General features: G+C 42.0%; 1 protein-coding gene across 1 annotated transcript; it reads left to right on the top strand.

Moving 5' to 3' along the window:
• Positions 1 to 160: 160 nt before the first annotated feature.
• LOC119163714 (uncharacterized) lies at positions 161 to 17,557 on the top strand. Its single transcript, XM_037415777.2, has 10 exons — positions 161 to 342; positions 2,547 to 2,766; positions 3,845 to 3,993; positions 8,146 to 8,263; positions 8,973 to 9,031; positions 9,551 to 9,667; positions 10,903 to 10,980; positions 13,828 to 13,894; positions 16,476 to 16,562; positions 17,109 to 17,557. Exons 1-10 carry the CDS (start codon positions 277 to 279, stop codon positions 17,165 to 17,167), a joined length of 1,020 nt encoding a protein of 339 aa, XP_037271674.2. The 5' UTR covers positions 161 to 276; the 3' UTR covers positions 17,168 to 17,557.
• The last annotated feature ends 4,020 nt before the right edge of the window (positions 17,558 to 21,577 follow it).

Raw genomic sequence — 21,577 nt, 5'->3', positions numbered from 1 at the left:
TACCGCACTCAAGATGCAGCTCGTTTTTTTAGCCAACATTAGCGGTTTCGCGAAGAGCGTCAAGCAACAAGGACGTCGCTAAAAGCAGAGAGGGGAACACAGAGAAAGGAAAGGATCTCCTTCCTCCGTGGAGGGGAATGTGCTTGCGAAAACACAAACAAAACACGAAACCACGTGCTTTCCTCGCCGCTGGCTGGATTCCCGCTACCGCTGGCAGATTGCAGCAGCGTGCGACTTCTCTTATGACAGTTATGTGTATGGCGATAAGAGGCGGCAATGCCTCGGGTGGACTTCTTGCCAGCCTACGACAATTCTGGCTCATACACGAGAATCTACCGCGGCGTAAGTGAACGTCTATTCGCTCGAGATGAAACTTTTTCGGTGTCGCCGATGGACCGATACGCTGAGATTATTCCGATGTGTTTTCCGTGCGGCCTAAAGCCGGCGCTGTTGGGGTCTTAGGCCTTCCTACGTTTTCGAGATCGTAGGAACTGCCGAATGAGAATTTTTCGCCCGGAACTTCGAGCGGGCTTTGGGGCTTTCTGATATGCGTTACGCAAAAGTTGTCACACGTGTTTGAGAAACTTACCGTCGCGTTAGTACGTTCCGTGCTGCCTGTTTCGCACTGCTAGGTAAACAGCATGTATATGGAAATAATACTGCAAGCAGAATAAGTTCTGTGATGATTTAATAAACAAACCTACACCAGGCGCTGAGTGCGTTTTAAATTCACTGTTTCACAATACGCCTTCGTTCGTGGTAAGAAGGATAAATGTAAAGTTAATTGTAGCAACTACAGCTTCCATACATTACCCATGGAATTACTAATGAACTTAAAACTAGTTTAACGATCGTCGCGCGACATTTTTTTCTTCGAAGTGTGCATCGCATGCGTGATGATTAAGCGTGTAGTTGGGCATATTTCGTTGGTGTTTGTAGTGCGTGATTATAAGAAACACAATGCGGAAGGGCACGCCCTTTCCTTATGGTGAGTGACTGCTGCAATGACTAATTGTCATAATAAATCCTGGTGTACGTTTCGTAATCTTGAGCAATTTAAGTGACCCTGCTGTCTACTTGCTTAATTGCTCAAACTGTAGTTAGTAGATACCGACTTTGCAAGTTTTCATGTTCAATTCACTGATATATGTTTACATACGGGACGAGGAAGTAGCAGTTAAACCAATCGCCGCACGAATTTGCAGCTGAGATGCATCCATAATAAGCAAACACACTTCTTCGTATTGAATAAAGTGTAAATTTAAGGCCTCGTTTTATTAACACAGTATTAATGAGAACTAACAGACATTGATGCCAATGAGAAGTAAGTCTGAAGAAATAAAAGTGGACGAAAAGTGACAAGTTATCGTTTTGCCACTTTTTTTTTCTTCACATTTGCATTACAGTTACGTCTAAAAGCGTCCCCTATACTTTCCTTAACTTCATTGTCGAACTATCGTAAGTTATGTCGAAGTACGGCTTAAGTAGGACTTAATTACATGTGCATATCGTATCATAATTGCTTCCTCCACGAGATGAAACGCTGTCTCGCGGAAAGATAATCTCGTTATCACAAGAGGGCTAGGGAAGTCACACCTACACACTTATCTAGTTCCTGATTGATAAAGCAACAGTCCAGCTCTTCAGTTTAGCGTACGATTTGCTTAAAAACTTGTTTGCTTCAGAAGTGGTGCACATTAGCATATCACGCAGTAGCGATGTACGTGTTCTCTAAACAGACTTTTCTCATTAAAGTTATGTTAACATGTTCTTTTAGTATAGTGCTAGCCTGTTTGCTCTGTGAATACTCATTTGAAACTTGGAACAGGAATTGGCAAAGACCTTGTTACTAGGTATATTCTTACTCGGGGCTCATCTACCATGCATTATAAAACAAGATGTGCGCCTATACGATCAGGACACCAAAAGGGAACACACTACAGCTCTGATTTACAATAATTTATTTGAGTAAATTTTTCACACACATATATGCGAAGTGAGCCACTTCATTGTGCACACTGAAAATAGATAAACACTTCCCCCAACTTGGAAATCCCAATCGCAAGAAATGTAGCTCTTTGTTAGTGGAGGGCAAATTAACCCATTCAGAGATTACGTGACAAATACGTTCTCACACTGTCATGCTATCTAATAAAGAGTTACATTTCTTGCAATCGAGGTTTCTAAGTTGGTGGAAAGTGCTTATCTTCTTTTGACACGTTCAATGAAGAGGCTGATTCTTTACATATGTGTGAAAAAAAAATGTCTCCAAACAATTGTTGTAAGTAAGCACTGTCGTGCAGCCCTTTCTGCGTCCTGGTCCTACAAGTGCACTGTTTGTTTCATAAAGCTTAACCAACAAGCTTGAGTTTGCACTACTGCCATGTCAGTTTTAGCCGTTAAGATGTTGCACCTGTAAGCTTGGGGATGCAGGTTCCCTTCACATGATTAGCAAGGCTGGTGTACGTGTGTGTTTGTTTGTTGAAGAGAGAGAGATTATCTGTCGTATGAGTTTTTAGATTTTTCGACACTTCTCTCAACTGCAGAGCATCCTGTTCCTTAAGTACACCTGGCACGAGCTGCTGCTGCTTTTCTGCAATGTCGTCAACGTCTTCATTCAGCTCGGCATGGGCATCCCGCTGCTCGTCTACTCGGCAAAAGACGTCCTGGTCGTGCCCATCAATGCCACCACTACTCACGCTAATGAGGTCACAATGCAACCCTACGACCCGTTTGCTTTCGATGTCATCGTCCTCTTCTGTGTGGGTTAGTTGATACCTTTACCTTGCATGCATAAAACTGGGCTTTCATTCCTGTGCCTGCACCATTCCATTTCATGCTTTGTGATGAAAAAGACTCTATCTGGTTACTTTTCGTATTAAATGAGAAAGAGAAAATGGAGAGACCCGCCCATTTTCAGCATGAAACCGTAAAGAAATACATCTATATGTATTTCCTTGTGGTTTCATGCTAAAAATGGTGCTACAAGCGATGTGCTTGCTCCTTCGCCTGTGAAAAGCTGGTGTTAGCTGGTTTTTACTTGTACTGCAAGTACATTCTCTCAGTTAATATAAATAAGATGCATATGAAGTGTTAAGGGTTTGTCATTACTACCTAGAACATTACGTAATGCTGAGTGGCAATGTCAAAATTGCTGTATAGATTTACCAGGACTTTCAAGTTTTTAACCTAGAACCAATCATGCAAATGTGTGTTTGTATAGTAAAGTGAACTATCTGAAACCCTGGGGAGGTGCTTGACACCATAAAATAAGTAAATACTGCATAAACGAATAGCGCAATCAGATAGTAGTTACAGCATAACTACGGAAGCAAGAAACAAAGACAGGAAATAGCGCTGCGCTCCAGCCCTTTTTCCTGTCCTTGTTTCTTGCTTCCCAATTGCACTGTTCGTATATTCAGTCATGTTCTAGCAACTTGCCCAACTTTCCACACTTCATAAGTAATTGCTATTGGATGGAGTGCCTATACAAATTCTGTGTCAGAAGGATAGCAATAGCTGTGGGAAAAATACACATTTCATAGGTTGTAACTGAATGTAATAATTAAGATATGGCTAACGCTTAGACAAGTTCTTTTGTAGAAGCATTCGGTGAAGGGATATTTGGCATTCCACTTTTTTGGCTTCTGATCACCTCCAGTCTCCATACCGTCCGGGCGCTGCATGTGTGTTCACAACGGTAAACTGATTGGCCCAAGCACTTGTCCTTGTGACCAGGGTCACTGTTCTGTGCAGGGGCTTGTATCGTAGGTATCGTGTTGGAAGCTGTGGCTATTGCTCAAGTTTCTCATTTTGGTTTCTTTTTCTTTTTTTTCTTTGCCAGCATTTGGAGCATGGTTCGGCCTCTCTGGAGTGCTCTTGGAGCACGAGTACGAGATAGGGTTACATATTGCCTGCATGGCGTTGGCTTCTCTGTACGGCGTCACGGAGTACTTTGTTTGCGGAGCGTATCACAACTCTCTGCTCGTTATGGTAAGAAGTGTTACCTTTGTACCACTTAATTGAACGAGATCCTATTAGTAGTGACCGAGCAGGTCGCCCTTGGGTGGATTCACTCATCGTGATAGGTGTTGTAATCTACATAGCAAAACAAATCCCTTTTGGGCACTTATTAAATGGCAGATCATTTTTTAGAGATACATTCTTAAATTACCTTTTTTTTCTGTACATTTTGGAATAGGCATGGTAAGTAACAAGGACCCGCCGTGTTGGCCTATTGCTCGACTGCCGACCTGCATGTCGCAGAATCAAATCCCGGCCGCATTTTCATAGCGGTGAAACTGCTCGAGGTTGGTGTAGTACTTAGATTTACGTGCTTGTTTTTTTCTATTTTTAATACTGACTGTTCCCGCTTTGTTTTTTCTTTTTATGAAAGCCTCCTCATCTTATTGTGGCTGCTGTATTTCAGTGGTTAATGCATTCAGGGGTTACGGCGCAGAGCCAGATCTTGTCACGCATTTTAGTGGTGAGTGGTTGCCAGTAAAACCAGATTACTCTTCTTTGTAGTAGTTACTATCATCACAGGAACACCATCAAAACATACTGTTAATTCGTCCCGCTTGTTTGCCGTTATCGGTGATAGAGGTAAAGACAAGCACTGAAAGGAAGAACGAAATGTTGAAATTGAATCATGTTGCATTCCAACCTTAAACACTTTTTAGAGAAAGATCGTTCTTATCACTATGTAATGTCTGATATACATTGCACTACAATGAGCCAAGAAATGAACAATACTAGCGCTAATATGTCAAGTCAGTTATGCTCAAAGAGGGGTTGATGCGTTTGTTTCAACTTGTTACGTTCAGTTGAAACAAATGCATAAGCATTTCTTTCAATGTGTTGCACAAAGTCTTTGCGAACGTTTTTAGATACGGTCAGTTGAGTAAACCTGCGCGGTCGCAGCGGCTTCCTCCCGTATCCCGCGTAACGACAGCGCTGCTGTCGCTTTGGGATTGGCGAAAGAGCGTCGTCTGCTACCTCTGCATGCCAAACATTGGGGAATTCATTTCCAAATATGCGGATTGTCGCTAAAGCGGCTAGATGAGGGCCGAATGATTTCTACTTAGTTATAACTAAAGGCTGCGTCTGTACCTAAGAAATGTATGATTATTTCTTTGCCGGCAATGGCTCAGTGGTGTGGCCAGCAAGTGGCATACCGGGCCTGTGCCGTTTCACCCCCCCCCCCCCCCCCAAAAAAATCAAAATCTTTTTGCTATTGTGTACAGAGCAAAAAGTGACACTCGACCGCACTTGTCTGTCCGGCACCTCTTCAGATCAAGGTGGTGCCCCCCCCCCCCCAAGAAATCAATTCTGCCTGCACCTCTGCAATAGATATGGTTCATCTGCACCTTCAGGTTGTGAAAGATTTTAAGCGAATGAGCCTGTTGTAATTACACATCGTATAAATTGTGTGTAAGACTCTATTTAGAAACGGCTCTGCTTTTTTTTTTTTTTTTTTGAACTGCTAAAGAAAAATAGACAGGCCACACAAGTAGTCTTGTGCGAATTAGCGCCAAAATCCTGTTGTGCTTTATATGAGTGAGCTTGCAAGCCTCACAGCTGGCGCAGGCACAGCTGACATAAATGGTGTATTTATTATGTGAAAATGCATTTCATACACAAACTCCTTGGATTGTAGCTGAAATTATCCGAGGGATTTGGAGGAGGGCTTCCAAAGTGATGGAAGAATAATTTAAGAAAAAATAGATTGCAGTGCAATAGCTGACATGCAGCCAGTATTTAAATGACTTTTCTTTGGAAAAGCTCTTTCACACTTTGTATTTCACATGTGACATGACGATCAAGCATGCTTGAGGGAATTAGCAGTAGGATAATAAACATACTGACCTGTAGCGCGCCGGCCTGTCGAAGTAATCCTGCCTCCGAGGAAACGAGTTGCGATCGGCAGCACTTCTTCAAACTCCAAATAATCCTGCAGTTCTCAAGGCCTGGACAGCTGTTATTCCGCGAGAAGCCTTCCAGGCGACAGTCAAGACCTACATTTCTAATCCGAGAACCTAATTCCTTGCTGCGAGCACATAAGGCGGAAACGTTGTCAAAATTCAACATGGTAGGCTGGCACTTAAGCCCACTGCTGTTCCTCGAATTTTTTTTAATATTCCTGCACACTTGTCTAAATCAGCGGCACTAAAGCGCGAAATGGAACCCCCAAAACTAGAAGAAACCATGAATTTCCGGGGCCGTGTGTGAGCAATTAGTGGTGATGTGTCTGACGTTATCATGGAGTACAGCGATGTTGACGAAGCTACTGGTGTCCTTTATGATCCATAGTTATGTCCAGAGGTATCAACTTGGTTGCCTGGAATACAAGACTGAAGAAAGTTCCAATCCAGGAAGGTTGAGCTTATCCAGGAAGAAGTTCTTTTTTTTTTCAAAGTTGTTCAAAACAAAAGTATTGTCGAAATAAACAAGGCAATGCTGGTAACAAAAGACTTCACCTTTGTCCTCAGTTGTAGGGGGAAGCTTGTTTCCTCGTGCACATACAACGGACATGATTTCAGAAGCCAGCTGAAACTCACGAGCTTGCAGATGGTGGTATCAACTTTTCTCAGTTATGTTGATCACATGAAGATATTCATGGGCTGTCATAGCAGCTTATTCCCTTCGATTTTGACTGCAACATCAGCCTTGAGATTCGGGACGTGTAGAAAAGCACTTTCAGGCTGTTTCGGAAAGACTTGTGCCCGCCATGCAAGAACACAAGGAAGAATCGGCGAGCTTGGTAGAAGAGAAAAAAAGGAGAAATCTACAAAACGAATGAAGCTTCACCAAAACTTAATATCGACAACCGAAAGAACTAATAAAGACGGTTAATAGGGCCACAGCTTTGCAGAGAAAGTGAAGAACGGCATTTGGAAAATGAAAACACAGCTTTCAAAAGATTCTACCAGTTTTAAGTAGATGTCCTGCCTTCCTCCAGCACAACAACGGATGCTGCTGAGCGAAACCTCCAGGAACCCAAATTCGCAATGCATTCCCATGATAATTTATTCGTTTAAGGGGTGGACGATGTCGGCAGAGGCAGTATAATATGTTCACCTTCGACATCAACTTATAAGCAGCAGCAGGGCTCAATATTTTAAGGAGCAGGCAAGTAATCAGCCACTCGGTTTCGTAGCGCTACCCTCTGGCTGACTTCGCTTTGAAGCTTTTAGGGCAGCACAAAAAGCGAATTAGAAAAAAAACTTCTTTCTGAATAAGCTCGGCATTCCAGGATTGGAACATTGTTCAGTCTTGTAATGCAGGCAACCAAGTTGCTACCCCTGGACACAACTCCGTATCAGAAGAGGCGCCAGTAGCTTCGACAACATCACTGTTCTCCATGCTAACGCCAGACACATAGCCACCACTTGCCGACACACGGCCTTTGAAATTTGCAGTGTCTCTAAATTTCGGTGGTTTCTTTTTGCGCTTTAATGCTGCTGGTATAGACAAGTGTGCAGGAATATTAGGGAAAATTCTAGGAAACTCACCGCGCTTAGGTGCCCAACTACCACATGGAAGTTTCATGTTTCCCCTTACGGTGTGCTCGTAGCAAGTGATTAGGTCCTCGGATTCGAAATGTAAATCAGCAATGTATGTGTTGAATGCCACCAGGAAGGCTTTTCGTGGCATAGCAGCAGTTCAGGTCCTGAACTGCAGGGTAATTTTCGGAATTTGAAGATGTGTCGCCGATCGCAAGTGTTTTCTTGAGAGGCCACTTCTCAACAGCCCGGCACAGCGCAGGTCGGCGTGTTTACTATGTTAAACTGCTTATTCACTCAAGCATGCTTAATTGTCATGTAACATGTTGAGTACAATTGAAGATTACCGAAATCTAACCTTCCCTTCAAGCTCCCGCCACTATAATCTGAGCAAGCGAACTGAAAAAAAAAAAAAAAAAATTCAACGCTTTCGCGGGAAGTCGGCAGCGATGGCTCAATCTCAACACTATGCCAGCGCCACTCCTTGGAGCGGATACAAGTTGGTGCCGCCTTCAGAGCGAGCTTTTCCAACTGGCAGTATCTAAAAATGCTCTTTGCTCAAGCCTGTTTTCAAACCAACATGACTGCAGATATATTTTCAGGGGGTGCAGAGACACATTATTATTGTTGTAATTTCCAGTATCGAGCATTATTTTCTATGGCACTGACAAGCATATCAGCGATCCTTGCCATCAAGGCAGTATTTCATCCGACGTGGACAGAATTCGTACTTGTTGGAGTCTCCGAAGGGATGATAGGTGAGGTCTTCCGTTTCTTGTCATCACTTTTTTGTTCCACAAAAAGTAGTAGAGCAGCGTACTGTTCACTCCATCTGCAGCAACACAAGGTCTTTCAAAAAGAGTGCTGGAAAAAGAATGATGCACAATTTATAAAGCTGCTTAGATGGTGCAGGAACAGCCGAGTTCAAACTGGTATGGCTGAAACAGAACTGTACAGTGGAGTACAAACAGTACAGTAATGTTAAGTGCCAACAAAGCAGTACATACAAACCTCAACAATGCAGTAGAGTCAGAACACTAGACCAAACTTCGAGCAGTGCAGTACAGTTGAGTGAATTCAATATAGAACGTTACAGCTGAGTCTGAACAGTACAGTCAAACCTGAAAGTGAGGGACTCGGACTATGCTCACTACAAAAGTTCATTACACTGCATCATACCATACATTACGTTCAATAACAATTAGCACATTTATTTACATTATGATTTAGGTATATGATCTTTAGGTATCGATTGCTTGCAAACTTCAAAGTGTGTGTTGGATTTACATAATTTTTTGTTTTCTTTGCAAGTTGTTTCACCTCTGCATATAACGGCGCTTCAGCTGTACAAAATCCTAACAATACTATACTTGCATCAGCTGTTGATTGTCGTTATCATAATCCCAGGCATTGCTTAATTACGCAAATACTTAAAGGTTTTTTTTTTTTTTACTTTTTTCTCACCAGCGATGTACAAAACATTCTGCAAGTTTCTTGCCATGCTGAAGCTGGAGTTCGTGTCGTACGTAAGTAGCCTCGTACACACTTTCGAGCTCTCACAATTCCCTTATAAAACGCACCAGTCTTTAGCCTGTTTAACTTGCTGTGATAAACCTAGGACTAACCGCCTGTTGAACTTGCAGAGCGTCATTTCTCGAACTTGCGATTATCCAAACATAGCACCTGCAGCACAGATTCAGCATGTGATTATGGGAGCCGAAACTTCTTGAAAGGTCAACTTCTGTAGTAGAGGTCATTTAGCTAGTCGTCAGGTTATTGTTGAGAGCCTGTACATGGCATCCCTACGTAAGAAAGTGTGCAATTTTTAATTAAATCTCCATCTTTAGTAGTGAAATAATTTTTAAGTACCTGCTGTAGCAGCTGCAGTGCAGCACTGTGAATTTAAAAAAATACACGGTTACTCCTGGCCATAGCAGGCATTTAAACTAACCCTTATGTGGTTTTGGCACATAAAATTTCTGAAGTTTTCAATGTTGTTATGCCACTAGAAACAAGCGCACTTGTTTGATTTTCAATTGATGCAGGTCATATTTGGGATCCTGGTGCTGAATGCTGGTGTTAATAGTACTGTGTGGCAATTCACGACTCTGGTGATCATTCTTCTATACGGTATTGCCCTCTGGTTCATTGGGTCTCTGGGCGTAAGTGTTTTTTTAAGCTTTGTGGATGAATACTACAGCCATTTCTAACCATTTTTCTTGTTGTAATTGTCACCATTTGCTGTTGGATTTCTCATCGTTGCTCCTCTGGTTGTTGCTGTTTGCTGTCGTTATTGTTGCATGAAGTGATCAAGCCTGATCAGTCCGCCTATGTCCACTGAGAACCTGCTCTTCCTCTTTTCAGAATAAGGGTATTTTTGTGAATCAGTGCTAAAGTGATGCATTTGTTAAGCTTACAGAAAAAAAAAATCAGTGGAGTGAACATTTAAATATGTTTTGTTTTCCCTACAGTTATATATTGGCAGTCTAAGATGCCTCTACAAAGAAATACTGTTTTAGTGGTTTTATATGGAGATATAGCTATTAATTGCTTTGCTGATTGTGTCCATTTTGTGATCAGGAATTTCTTTGATCAAATGACTTTTTAGGAATTTGGTAGTAATTTAATAGTTTGTTGATTTACTAGTAATTCGTTCATTCATTGTTTTGTCATGCAACAGCCACGCTAAAGGAAGTATTTTGTACTGCCTTGTTTTAGCAGCTGCATGCGCCTTTTTTATTTGTTCATTAAGAGTACCTCAGACATTCTATACAAAGAGTTTCACTTTAAGGGTGGATGCGAAGAAAAACAGTTAATTCCTCTGTCCATCATTTGAGGAACAGTTATAGGCAGTTGAAAGGATCTACAAAGTGGCCAAAAGGCTTGGTCTTTCGGTCCCAGTGTGGGAGCAGGCCGCTTAGGGCTAGGACAATAGCGCGACCTATTGGACCATAATAAATTCACAGTGTCGTCACTCGCGAGAAATGGCAAGGCGTGCACTCCCAAGTAACAGCAAATACAAAGGTATGTGCATGAGCACATGCACATACATGTGTATGTGCTAATGCATACACTACCACAGTGTGCTTTAGCAACACAGGAGGCAGAGGTTGCAAGACTCAGATGCCAGCGAGCAAAGTGCCTTTTCGCGTTCACTGCTCAAGCTACGAATTTCTGCCACTTATTTTGCTGAAGCACACTGCGGTAGTGTATACATAAGCACATACACTGGTATGTGCTCTTGCAGAGTCTGCTTCAGCAAATAAAAGGCATAGGTTCACAGCTTGAGTCAATAAGCAAGGTGTTTTGTTCGCTGGCATCTTCCTTGCTGCATTGAAACCTAGAACTATCAAGCCTCATAATTCAGTCCAATGCCTTTCTTTCTTCTCTACAACAGGTCAGGAAAGAACGTCCAACGCTGGTCTACACATATGTGGCACTCAGCATGATAGCACCACTATTTCTTGTATTAGAGGTGAGTGATGGTGTTCTAGGTGTAACATGGAGCGATAATTTCTTGCGTGAGCATTGAAATGCTTGAGTGAACATTAAAAGGCTTGCGGATGTTGTTGTACTAAGAGGGAGGCCAAACACGAGAAGTTTGCATGCACAAGCTTGCTGTTGGCTGATAACTGGCCGACCAATTGATTCTGTTCCATGAACTTGATTTACGAATCTCTTGCTGTGAATGTGTAGTTACGCGCAATTCGTGATACTGAGTCCAGAGATGGCTTCTTTAGATTCTGGCCATGCAATGTGGTGCGCTGTCTGTTCATTCTAGTGCTCGCCCACAACGTCAAACTCCGCTTGATTCGAACAATTTTATAGTCCCCTTTGAGTTTGAATCAACAAATTTTTACTGTGTAAAATATGTGGCCAACAAAACAGCCGACACGGACTTGAGAACTCAGACAGACGTTTATCAGCGTCCGTATGAACCCAGAACGTTGAGACACAAAAAGTGGAAGCAAATAGTCGAGAATTAGAATACCATACGTAAAGCTTGCGGACGTTGCGGGCGTAGCGGTAGCGTTCGTCGCTCAACAGGAGCCCTCAAAAGGTAAGCGTGGGACGTCAGTATTGGGCTGATGGCTTCTTGTCTTCGTCTTCAGTTTTTCTTTTTCTTCTTGTGCGATTGGCGCAGGAAATTCAACAACTGTACAGCAGTTTGATGAAAAAATATTGAGCAGTTTTCACTGTACAGTGCCTAACAGATCTTAGGTATCTTGTTACCTACCACAAGTGACTGCATAATAGCCATTTTCAGGCAGACAGTGACACAAACATTTAGTGTTAAACGTCTCGTCATATCTTTCTTCCAGTCAGTACTTCAACTGTTGGTAAGTGCGAGTAGCAACATTTAGGTTTCACCACTCATAATTACTACTTATTTAATACTCAGTGGGCTTCTGCTCTTAGTAATAAAATAAATGTGCTTTGGTGACTTCACAATTTGAAAGATATACCGTACTTACTCGCATAATCCTCGCACTTTTTTTGCCGGAAAACCGATGAAAAGTTGAGGGGTGCGAGAATCATGCGGGGAAAACTTTCTGCGAAAACGTACAGAGCGAAAAAGAAAATGAAGTGGCCGCGAATCGGGATTCTCACACCAACAACTAACAGCAAGCTTTAAGAAGTACTAATTAAAACTTACCTCAACAATAAAAGCAGAGGTTCAACACAAGACAAGATTAAATTGAGACACAAAAAGTGGAAGCAAATAGTCGAGAATTAGAATACCATACGTAAAGCTTGCGGACGTTGCGGGCGTAGCGGTAGCGTTCGTCGCTCAACAGGAGCCCTCAAAAGGTAAGCGTGGGACGTCAGTATTGGGCTGATGGCTATTTAACAGAATTGTCCGCAGTTTCCTTCTTAAGAAATAATGTTTACCATCAATCCCAAGGGCCTACCGGCGGCCCTGTTGCCGTTCTTTATTAGTGCATTATCTATCACTTGCAACTTGAAAGCAGCCGTACAGCTTCAGTATCGCCTCATAACTTGACAAGGTTACCGACGCAACATACAAAACACGCCGCAATGCGCACTGACCACTTCGGCTTCGCTTGAGTTGGATTGAATCTCTGTGCAATAGTACGCCTGATGCTTAAGAGATGGCACCAGATGACGTGCGCTGTCATCATCAGTGGTTGGAAAGAGCAGACGACATTATTGCAGCAGTTTTGGGGGTGCGATAATTACTCGAGGAAAAAAATAAATCGTATTTTTGTTGGGCGATGTGGGGGGTGCGAGAATTGTGCGAGTGCGAGGATTACGTGAGTAAATACGGTATTTTCAAGTGGAAGAATGTCAAATAATGACTTTTTAGATAATTTTCGGGAAAAAATGAAAATGTAAGAATGCTCTTCTAACACATGGCCAGTAAACAAGCCCACGGTACAAAAATTGTAATAAACAGAAGTTTGTGCACTTTTGCCATGTGAACATGCTTAAACAAGAATTTTGCAAATACATGCTATAATAAGAAAGTTGCAAAGGTTAGAACATCCATTTCAACTGGCTTCAAATTTTCGCGCGGCCTTGTCACTGTTCTCTGCCATAGGAAGGGGAAGGCATTGCACATCGTCATGACTCCACCCACTTCGGCAATGTGAACGTCGTCGGCGTGCAGCCAATGACTGAGCAGGGATTTCCCCACGTGACCGCATGTCATAGAGGCGCGGGGAGAAAGCCCTATGCGAGAAGCACGCTTCCCTGAGTATCAAAGTCGGGAGACGCCTCTTTTATCTCGGAGGCTTCCGTACTGGCGATACCGCTTCTCCCTGTAGTCTTGGGCTCTACGAAACAGCAGAAGGCAGCACAGGAAAATGAAAATGCGGACTCTGCCGCCGAAAGTGCATCAGCACAGGGCCAACGTGCCATTTTGTAAGGCAGAGGACCAATCAACGAGCTCAGTGGTACATCAAGTTACATATGGGCACGTTTGTATCACTGCGCGTATGGGAGTAATCGGTCAGGCACAGGAATTGTTTTTCGAAATGGAGGGTCTGCAGAATGCGCAGCACTGTATTATTTGGAAGATGTGATCACCACCGTGGTCTACCATACGAACTGGCAAGCTTGTTTCGGGGGCGCAAAAAAAAAAAGAAAAAAAAAGCCGGGCCCTGTTTACTGGCCCTTTACTGTTGCCACTAGTATTACAAAGAACTGGTGGAGAGAGATAGTTTTTATCTGAGTATGAATTTTGTTTGTGCATGTATCTGCTTTGTTCTTTCTTCACACCAGTAATCGGCACTAACGTTCAAGTTGTTGGCAGTGGTATGCTGCATTGTGTGCAGACTTTCTTATCCCTCTATTTCAGATCACCGCCAGGTTTCCAAACAGAAGCATTCATATCGCCGACGCACCCATTGTTCACGTTGTTGCAGGTGCGTTTTGGCATATGTGCATATTTACATGCAATTTCTCGAGCACGTATATTCAGGGAGGTTGTGGATGTGTTTTTCATGTGTATGCTGATCAGAGAGCATGTCTGGCATGTGGTACAACAGCAACATTCTCGGACCGTGTGCATGCTATGGCTAGCATGCTGTTTAGAGAGCATGTCTGGTGTGTGGTATAACAGCAACATTCTTGAACCGTGTGCATGCTATGGCTAGCCGTCTGCAAGAGCAAACGTGCAAATTGTGGCCATGAGGCAGTTGTCTTTCAGTTTTTCGATTATGAATTACTCTGAGAGCTCTTACGAGATCACAACTAGGGCCACATGCAGCGCCGTAGTTGTCCACTGCCGCCGCCAGTGTCTGTAACCACTATTTCACTAAATAAGAAAAGCTTAGTAAATAAAAACATCAAGGACACAGTGGGATTTGAACCCGGGTCCCCTGCAAGCCAGCCCAGTATTCCTCCGCAGAGCCACGCTGGTGCTTGAAACTCCATTGCAAACTTTCCTTAGGCAGGCTCGGTTTCGGGAAAGGAATCGCATTTGTATGCGTAATAAAGTGTTTTAGAACAGCAAAGGTACAAGAGGCATCACACAATGTGAGTTACGTAAGGAGTGGGCCGTCCAACCCATTACAAAAGCTTGTAACTTGCTTCAGACATAGTTCTTCATCGTCGTCAGCCACTGCATAAAAAAATTTAAACGAAATTCCTCGCATGTGAATACCACGCTTCTCCGAAGAATGACGAAGGATAGCGTAGTGAATGCAGGCCTACTACACAAAAATTATGATTTATGGTGTAGTGGGTACCCATCAAGTGTGCTTGTAGAAGTTACCCAAACAGTGTTTAGAAACAGTATTACTCTCCCTAGGGGCTTTATCACTGGGTCATTTGCAACAGGGACATATATAGAGCAGTATATAGCTATATAAGAGAGTCAAAACGGCTACCATGCTAATATCACAAGTACATACTCATTACTTATATTGTCGTTAGTCTTTTTCATATATTCTTTACTATCATTTTTATTATTTTTTTCTATAACAATTCATAATAGACTCCTGGCACAACTAATTTTTTTTGTTTTCCTATAAAAGAAAAATATTTTTAGGCAATCCCCTTCCCCTCTTTTTCCCTCCAAATCCCACTGCCGCACAATTCATGGCTGACCTGCTGTGGTAGGTTGAGCCATTCCTCTTGGGTCCAACCAATCAACCAACCAATCAATTTAGAAAAGGCTCCGAAAGGCCGCTCTTCTGGTTTTTGCTGTCACTGCGCTGCGTGTTAGAAGGAGGCCTGGCGGTTTCTTTCTTGATTTCACCTCTTAGTATGCGTTGTGTGGATGAGCACTGCTCCTGCTGTAATTCCCTTTGGGAGGGATGTTCTAAATATGTGCGACACTTAGCGCCCCCCCCCTCCCCCCCCCAAAAATGCTCCATAGAGGCATGGATGTTAGTCTTTGTACTCTCGGCCGCAAAAGCTTGCGGGGTGTGCAGTGCATGGTGGAGCGATGAAACACTGCATTGCTGATACATCTACTATGATGCGCCTTGGTGTTGAGGATATCAGTTATGGCCTCTGCAATGAGATCACGCAGGGGCGCATTGTCTAATCGACGACGCTGCAGCTAGTAGCCTCGAAACGCGCCGCATCACACTAGGTGACCCAGCAGTGCAACTTCTCGTGGCTTCACCACGTGCTGCAGATCTCTCAAACTTTTGCGTCCGACAGTACTACCTTGCAAGCCCATAAAGGAGGTGCCCCCTCTTTTTTTTGTGGAAAAGGTCCACAAAGGCAGAGTGCTTGCAAGGATTATGGCAGCAATACCAACTCGTGATGTACGTAGACATTGGTTGTATGTGATAATACGAGGTTGGTGTCAGTGTCGTGAGCTGGTGCGTCTTGCTGCTTGACACACCCTTTAAAATGTGCCTGAAATATGTCTTAAAATATCTTAACCGTTGATATTTCATCGATGATGCATCTGCTGATACTATTCTATCCCAGAAGTTATCTTGCCACTAAATTTTATGTCGGTACTCCTTATACAACCTGTATGGAGAACGTTCCACTCAGCTGCCAGATCGGCCATGCCAGAAGCACTTCTCGTATAAAGTGGAACCCCGTCATTAAATATTTTATGGGACCACAAAAAAATAGCTCCTCACTCACAAAAAAAAAAAAAAAAAAACTTGACAACCAATAACAATTTTTTTTTTAGACTGGAAATTTTTTTTATTTTTCGCATGAAACTTCGACGAGAGATGGCAGCAGAAGAAAGCACATATCTCAACAATCATTTTGCTTTCTTGATCCGACAACATTAACTTAACGTGGTTTTCAGAAATTAAGTGACTGCACACGTTTGTCCAAGTACAACCGTACAGTGCCACACGATTTAAAATGGCCGTAGTCATAGCTGATGTAATGAAGTCTCCGATTTCCCTCTTGCGCTGGATGTACAATAACAACGAAGTAAGAACGAGGGAAACGCAAGGAATGGGAGCGGAGGCATTTCTTTCATCATAGTGTGTCGACCTGATGGCACAATTTTTTTTCTTCTAGGTGGCTTCTGCATTCTCATGAGGGTGTATCTCCACATTGAATTGCTTCATGTCTTCAAGAATTTCAATTATGGACTTATCAACCAAGGTGAGTGACACATGTTATTATTGATAGTTATGCTCACTTTTTAAAGTCGGAATCGGTGTCCTCCAACTATACATGACCGAACGCTCGCTCCAAGGCGTCAAGAAAACACTCGAAAGGTGTCGTGATGTATGTGTTAGTAATAATGATTGAGGGCAGTGTGGGTGGCTTTAGAACCAATATATTTATTAACGCTGCCTTTTCTGGTGCTTCTCTCTGTTCTGGGCCAATGGTAACAGTATTCCACTCGCACTATCGATAACATCAGCTAGCTGTGAGCAATGGTGATGAGTCTGACGACACCCGAATGGAATAAAACATTGCACATAGCTACGCAATACTTGCCTAAGTTCAAGTATCTTTGAAAAGTGTGTCTGCTGTCTGAAAAGTTGAGACACTGTTCGGCTACAGAAGGCAAGTTGTGTTCCCTGTTGCCAAATTAGCGTGTCTATTTCACTTGTGTATGGTACTGAAGCTAGTCTGTCCGAGTTGATAAGTACCCTTTCTGACTCTCATTCTATTTTCTAAACTTATTTTTTTCTTTCAAAGAATTCTTGGGCCTTCTAACGCCAGAGGCCACTGGCTTGCTCTCCGGACGAAGACACTGAATTTATCGCCGTCCCAGACCGATCGCTGTCTTGTAAAAAAAAAAAAAAGCCTCTGTGTGTGCACTTCGCCGATGCAGTCATGCGATGTTTACTGACTTTGAATGCTATATTACTCAAATGTGTGTTTAAGAGAACTTCACAACTGCTAACACTCGGCGCTCGTTGCATGGGATAAGCCAATGCAGCTCGACTTCTTTAGGTTGCACATAACCAGCGGTCCTTCCTGTAGAGCCGCGCTTATGTTTGCTTGTTATACTGTGCAAATGGTCGTATTCCTGTTTGTGCATGCAATGTCGAAAGAAGTGTTGACACGGGAGATATTACTTTTCTTTTCTCTGATGCTGCAGAAATGTCCGGGACCTAAAATAAGCCAATACTGCAACACTCGAGAGCATCTTGAATAACAACTTTCGTTTAGCCAGTCTCATTTTCTTTTCCCCCTTGCATACTTCAGTACTGTGGTGCCATAATTCAAGAGGTCGATGCCTGGTAGCTGGACACTATAATTTATTTGATGCCTGCTTTGGCTCACTTTATGATCTCCAGTGCTGATGCTCATGGTCAATACCGATGTAGCAGTGTGGCACACGATAGAGCGACCATCAACATGTCACATGACATTCTTAACATACGATCACAGCCTGTCATCATGTCATATGCAGGCGAACCTATGGAAGTGAAACTGGGAGTGCTTGTAGCTGAGCTCTTATACTAAATTATTCAAAGCACCCTGAGCATCAGCACTATTTCTTTATATAACTTTGAGGTCCCCGAGCTTTTGTTAAATTTCAAGTGAACGGTCGAAAAAAACATGGTACCGCATCAAGACTAACCAGTGAAACTTGTAACAGCACTGAGATGCGTGTACTAACTTCGTAAGGATTGTCATGTGTTTGGTTATTTCTTAACAGCACTGACCATTATTGCATATACTAAGTTATTTTGTTATATACTCTTGTTTGACTCTGGTTTTAATCTGCTAGTCTTGTACTCTTTTATACTTATACATTCACTTTAACCCCGGTGATAGCACCGCACATGTACGCATTGCGTGTGGACTATTTAATTAGAGTAACTCTTGCCTAGTGTTTATGTTGAATGGATTTGGGACATTGTCTCATTGATTGCATGACATGCTCAAGTTATTGAAATCTGAAAGTTTGTATGTTTGTGATGATAAAAATGCCATTTTATGCGTGTTGGGAATGCATTTAATTGCTTAGTTTGAGTGCGATTAATGATAGTTTATGCCAAGTTCACTGTTACCAAAGAATGGCTGGATCGTGACTGTTTCAACGTTGACATTCCCAATCTCTTCAATGCCCAATGGTCTGGTTTAGAGAGGTCTAAAGAATCCGTAAACGTATATATCGATATTTTTGCATATAGATTATGAAAATTGTTGCACTTTACATATGTTGAATATATTGTTATTCTTGCTGTACACTTTCGTTCAGAAGAGAAGAAGCATAAAACATTACCGCAATGTCAAATGCCATAACTACTTGTACGGGGATAGCAGAGGTTGATAAAAAATGTTGATGATAGTTGTCCAATGCCTTAAAGAAAAGTTATGTGCAGACATTTGTCTCGAATCGGTCATTGTTTTTAGCTACAAAAAAAAAAGGACAGTTTGACTGCAGAACCTTTCTTTTGGGACCAAATGGCATGGCATATTGTATTATTTCCGTAGAGATCGCGTAAGTTTATATGGTTGATAAATTAGCCCGTTCTAAGGCTGGCCCACTAGTTGGATGACTCATCCCAAACTTGTAAAAGTAGCGAGACTTTGTGTTGAAGAATCTTTGCACAGATACCCTAGTCTAATTTTTAATGAACTGTCAAAAAACTTTGAAATTTTATTACATGAAGCAGTTTGTCTGTGCAAGACGTACACATGCAACACTTTATTTTAAAAGTGTGTCAAGTATGGTGTCGGGCAGTACTTATCTGGAGCGTTCCTTTTCTGATTGTCATTTAATTCACTGACGTAGCGTTTGGCATACAATTTAAGGTCACACTCGTGGAAACGCCTGCGTGTGAAGTGTGCAGCATGTTTGAAACGGTGCAATGCATGTGTGGTGCAAACGCATAGTAATGTTATTCAAAACAAGGTAATTTATTATAGCATGATTCCAATTGAAATAATCGTCCTGTCTTGAATAAATTTTTTGCCTGATCAGAGGCACCTCTTCTATTGCATCCATTGATCTCTCTATTACTTTTATAATCGTAACAGCTGTGCATTATTTCAGGCGTGGAAAGTTTGCTCTACATTATATATGTTTCTTGTGTGTGATGAATCAAACTGTGTTGATTTTGTATGAAGCGTGTGACGAATGTTTCGTGGCAGCTTGCTTGCCGGATGGCCACTTTTCAGCAGTGGAACAAATAAATTTTTATACGTTTTTATGTTGCTTGCCTGCATTGTTCTACTAACAAGCACGAACACAGTGTTCTTGTTGACACAACCTGGAATGCCGAGTCGTAAACAGTACCCCAAATTGCAGATTTTCAACTTTTTTGTGCTGCCGGGTGGTGACTGTTAAGATTCAGAATTCAGCATTAACCACGCGCCACAAACGCAGTTACCACTGCTATATTTATGCAAAAGAGTAATCTTGAATGCCATGGCCTGCTGAGGAGAACTTCCAAAGTCTTATCAACTTTAAGTAAAACCTTTTAACTTATGATGTAACGTGGCACACTTTTTTTTTTAATTCAATTCCTGTAAATGCTGCAGTGGGGTGGATGCGCTTCACAGTGTGGTGTTACAAATCATGAACACAGTAGCATGACATTGCTGTGCAAATTTATTACTTCACGGTGTAGCTGCAACACAAGTCCAACTTGCATCATTCAATACATTAGTAAATAATATACTGGCATTACCATATCTCCCAAATCTAATGATACTGTTACGTTTAGAAATGTGTTTACTCCGTAACAATACAGTGTTTGGTCTCCTGTTGCTACTTTGAGGACAACAATAACCACCACGCTAGACAACAAAGTAAATGCACATAACTGATGAACTCTTAAAAGTGTTTGTGCAATTTCACTAGTAGAAAAACACTTAACTGACACAAAAAAAAACAATGTCACACGTGAGCATTGTGGTGTACCTGTAAAAGATGTGACACATGTCTAAATGTCGACATATGCCATAGCTGCCGTTTAAAGAAAGAAAACAAAAGTGAGGTTCTAGGGTCACATTTGACCAAAAATATTTACACAAATATAGAACATAAAGGTGTTCTTTAAAACAAATATATAAGCAAGAATGTCAATAGAACAAAGCAAATGCAAGGATATTATACATAAACAAAGCCTTTGGCTGCACTTAGTTTATGTGCAAGAGTGCACAAATGTGCATTAGATAAGTAAAAAAAACACTTAAAATTGTTCTGAGAGGTATTTGATCACTAGCCATAAGCTTTCAGCGAGGTTCAACTGCACAGTCATGATCAATATGAAAGGGAACACTAAAACTACATTCAGGGTACCATAGTAGCTACACTCAGCAACAACTTTTCTTGACAGCACTGTGGTTTTTACAGAACTAAAGTGCATGCATGCTACCATGCCAGAAAAATAGTGCTCAAGTTAAGCAATAATTTTCTCATGTACCTTACTGAAATAAATACTGCTGTATTTATTATGAGACTGAAAGAGTTGGAGGAAGTTGGTAAAGTATAGTTAATGTTCACCTTGTAAGAATGCTTTCCTTTTATTTGCATTTCTAAGACAGCACAACCTTTTCAGTACACCCCTTTTTCGTGGAAACATGGCATGCGTGACGTCAGTGTGCGACTGCAATCGAGCTGTTTACTTCTTTAGAAGAAATTAACTCGTAATAAGACACTAAATTGTACCCTGAACAATTGGAATGCTTTTCCCATTCATAATTTTCGTGGAAGCCTCGCCTCCGTAGCTTTCGCTCCATTGTGAAGACAAGCTGTCGCCGAGTATGAATGCAGTTGGCACGCTCAAATGTGTCCGTAACACTAAATTTTCAAGTGGTGATCTACCTCTCGTGAATTAGTACATCACGTTCATATCCATACATCATGAGTAATCACTCCTTTAGAAGAATTAGGTGGGCATCCTCTTCATAGTGATCATGACTGCACGTTGTTCCATTCTGGCAAATGAAGCGTATAAGGAAACAAAAACATAAACGATAGATACATATTCATCAACGTTTACAAGAACAAATGAGTGGATGCCGTTAAGCCTTCAAGGCATAGCTACAACAAGATATTTGTTCGCTATTTCAAACTGGCTACCACAAAATAATCTTTCAGATTTACTTTGGTTGCCATGTCAGGTGAGTCCTCCATAAGTGCTTCTCGCATCTCACTCAACTGGTGTGTGTCGTGTGTTTCATTAACAAACAAAACTCAACCA

Source organism: Rhipicephalus microplus, chromosome 9 (genome assembly GCF_043290135.1).
Source record: "Rhipicephalus microplus isolate Deutch F79 chromosome 9, USDA_Rmic, whole genome shotgun sequence".
Classification (NCBI taxonomy): Eukaryota; Metazoa; Arthropoda; class Arachnida; order Ixodida; family Ixodidae; genus Rhipicephalus; species Rhipicephalus microplus.
Note: the sequence above shows the minus strand (reverse complement) of the source record. Positions and strands in the feature narration are given on the sequence as shown.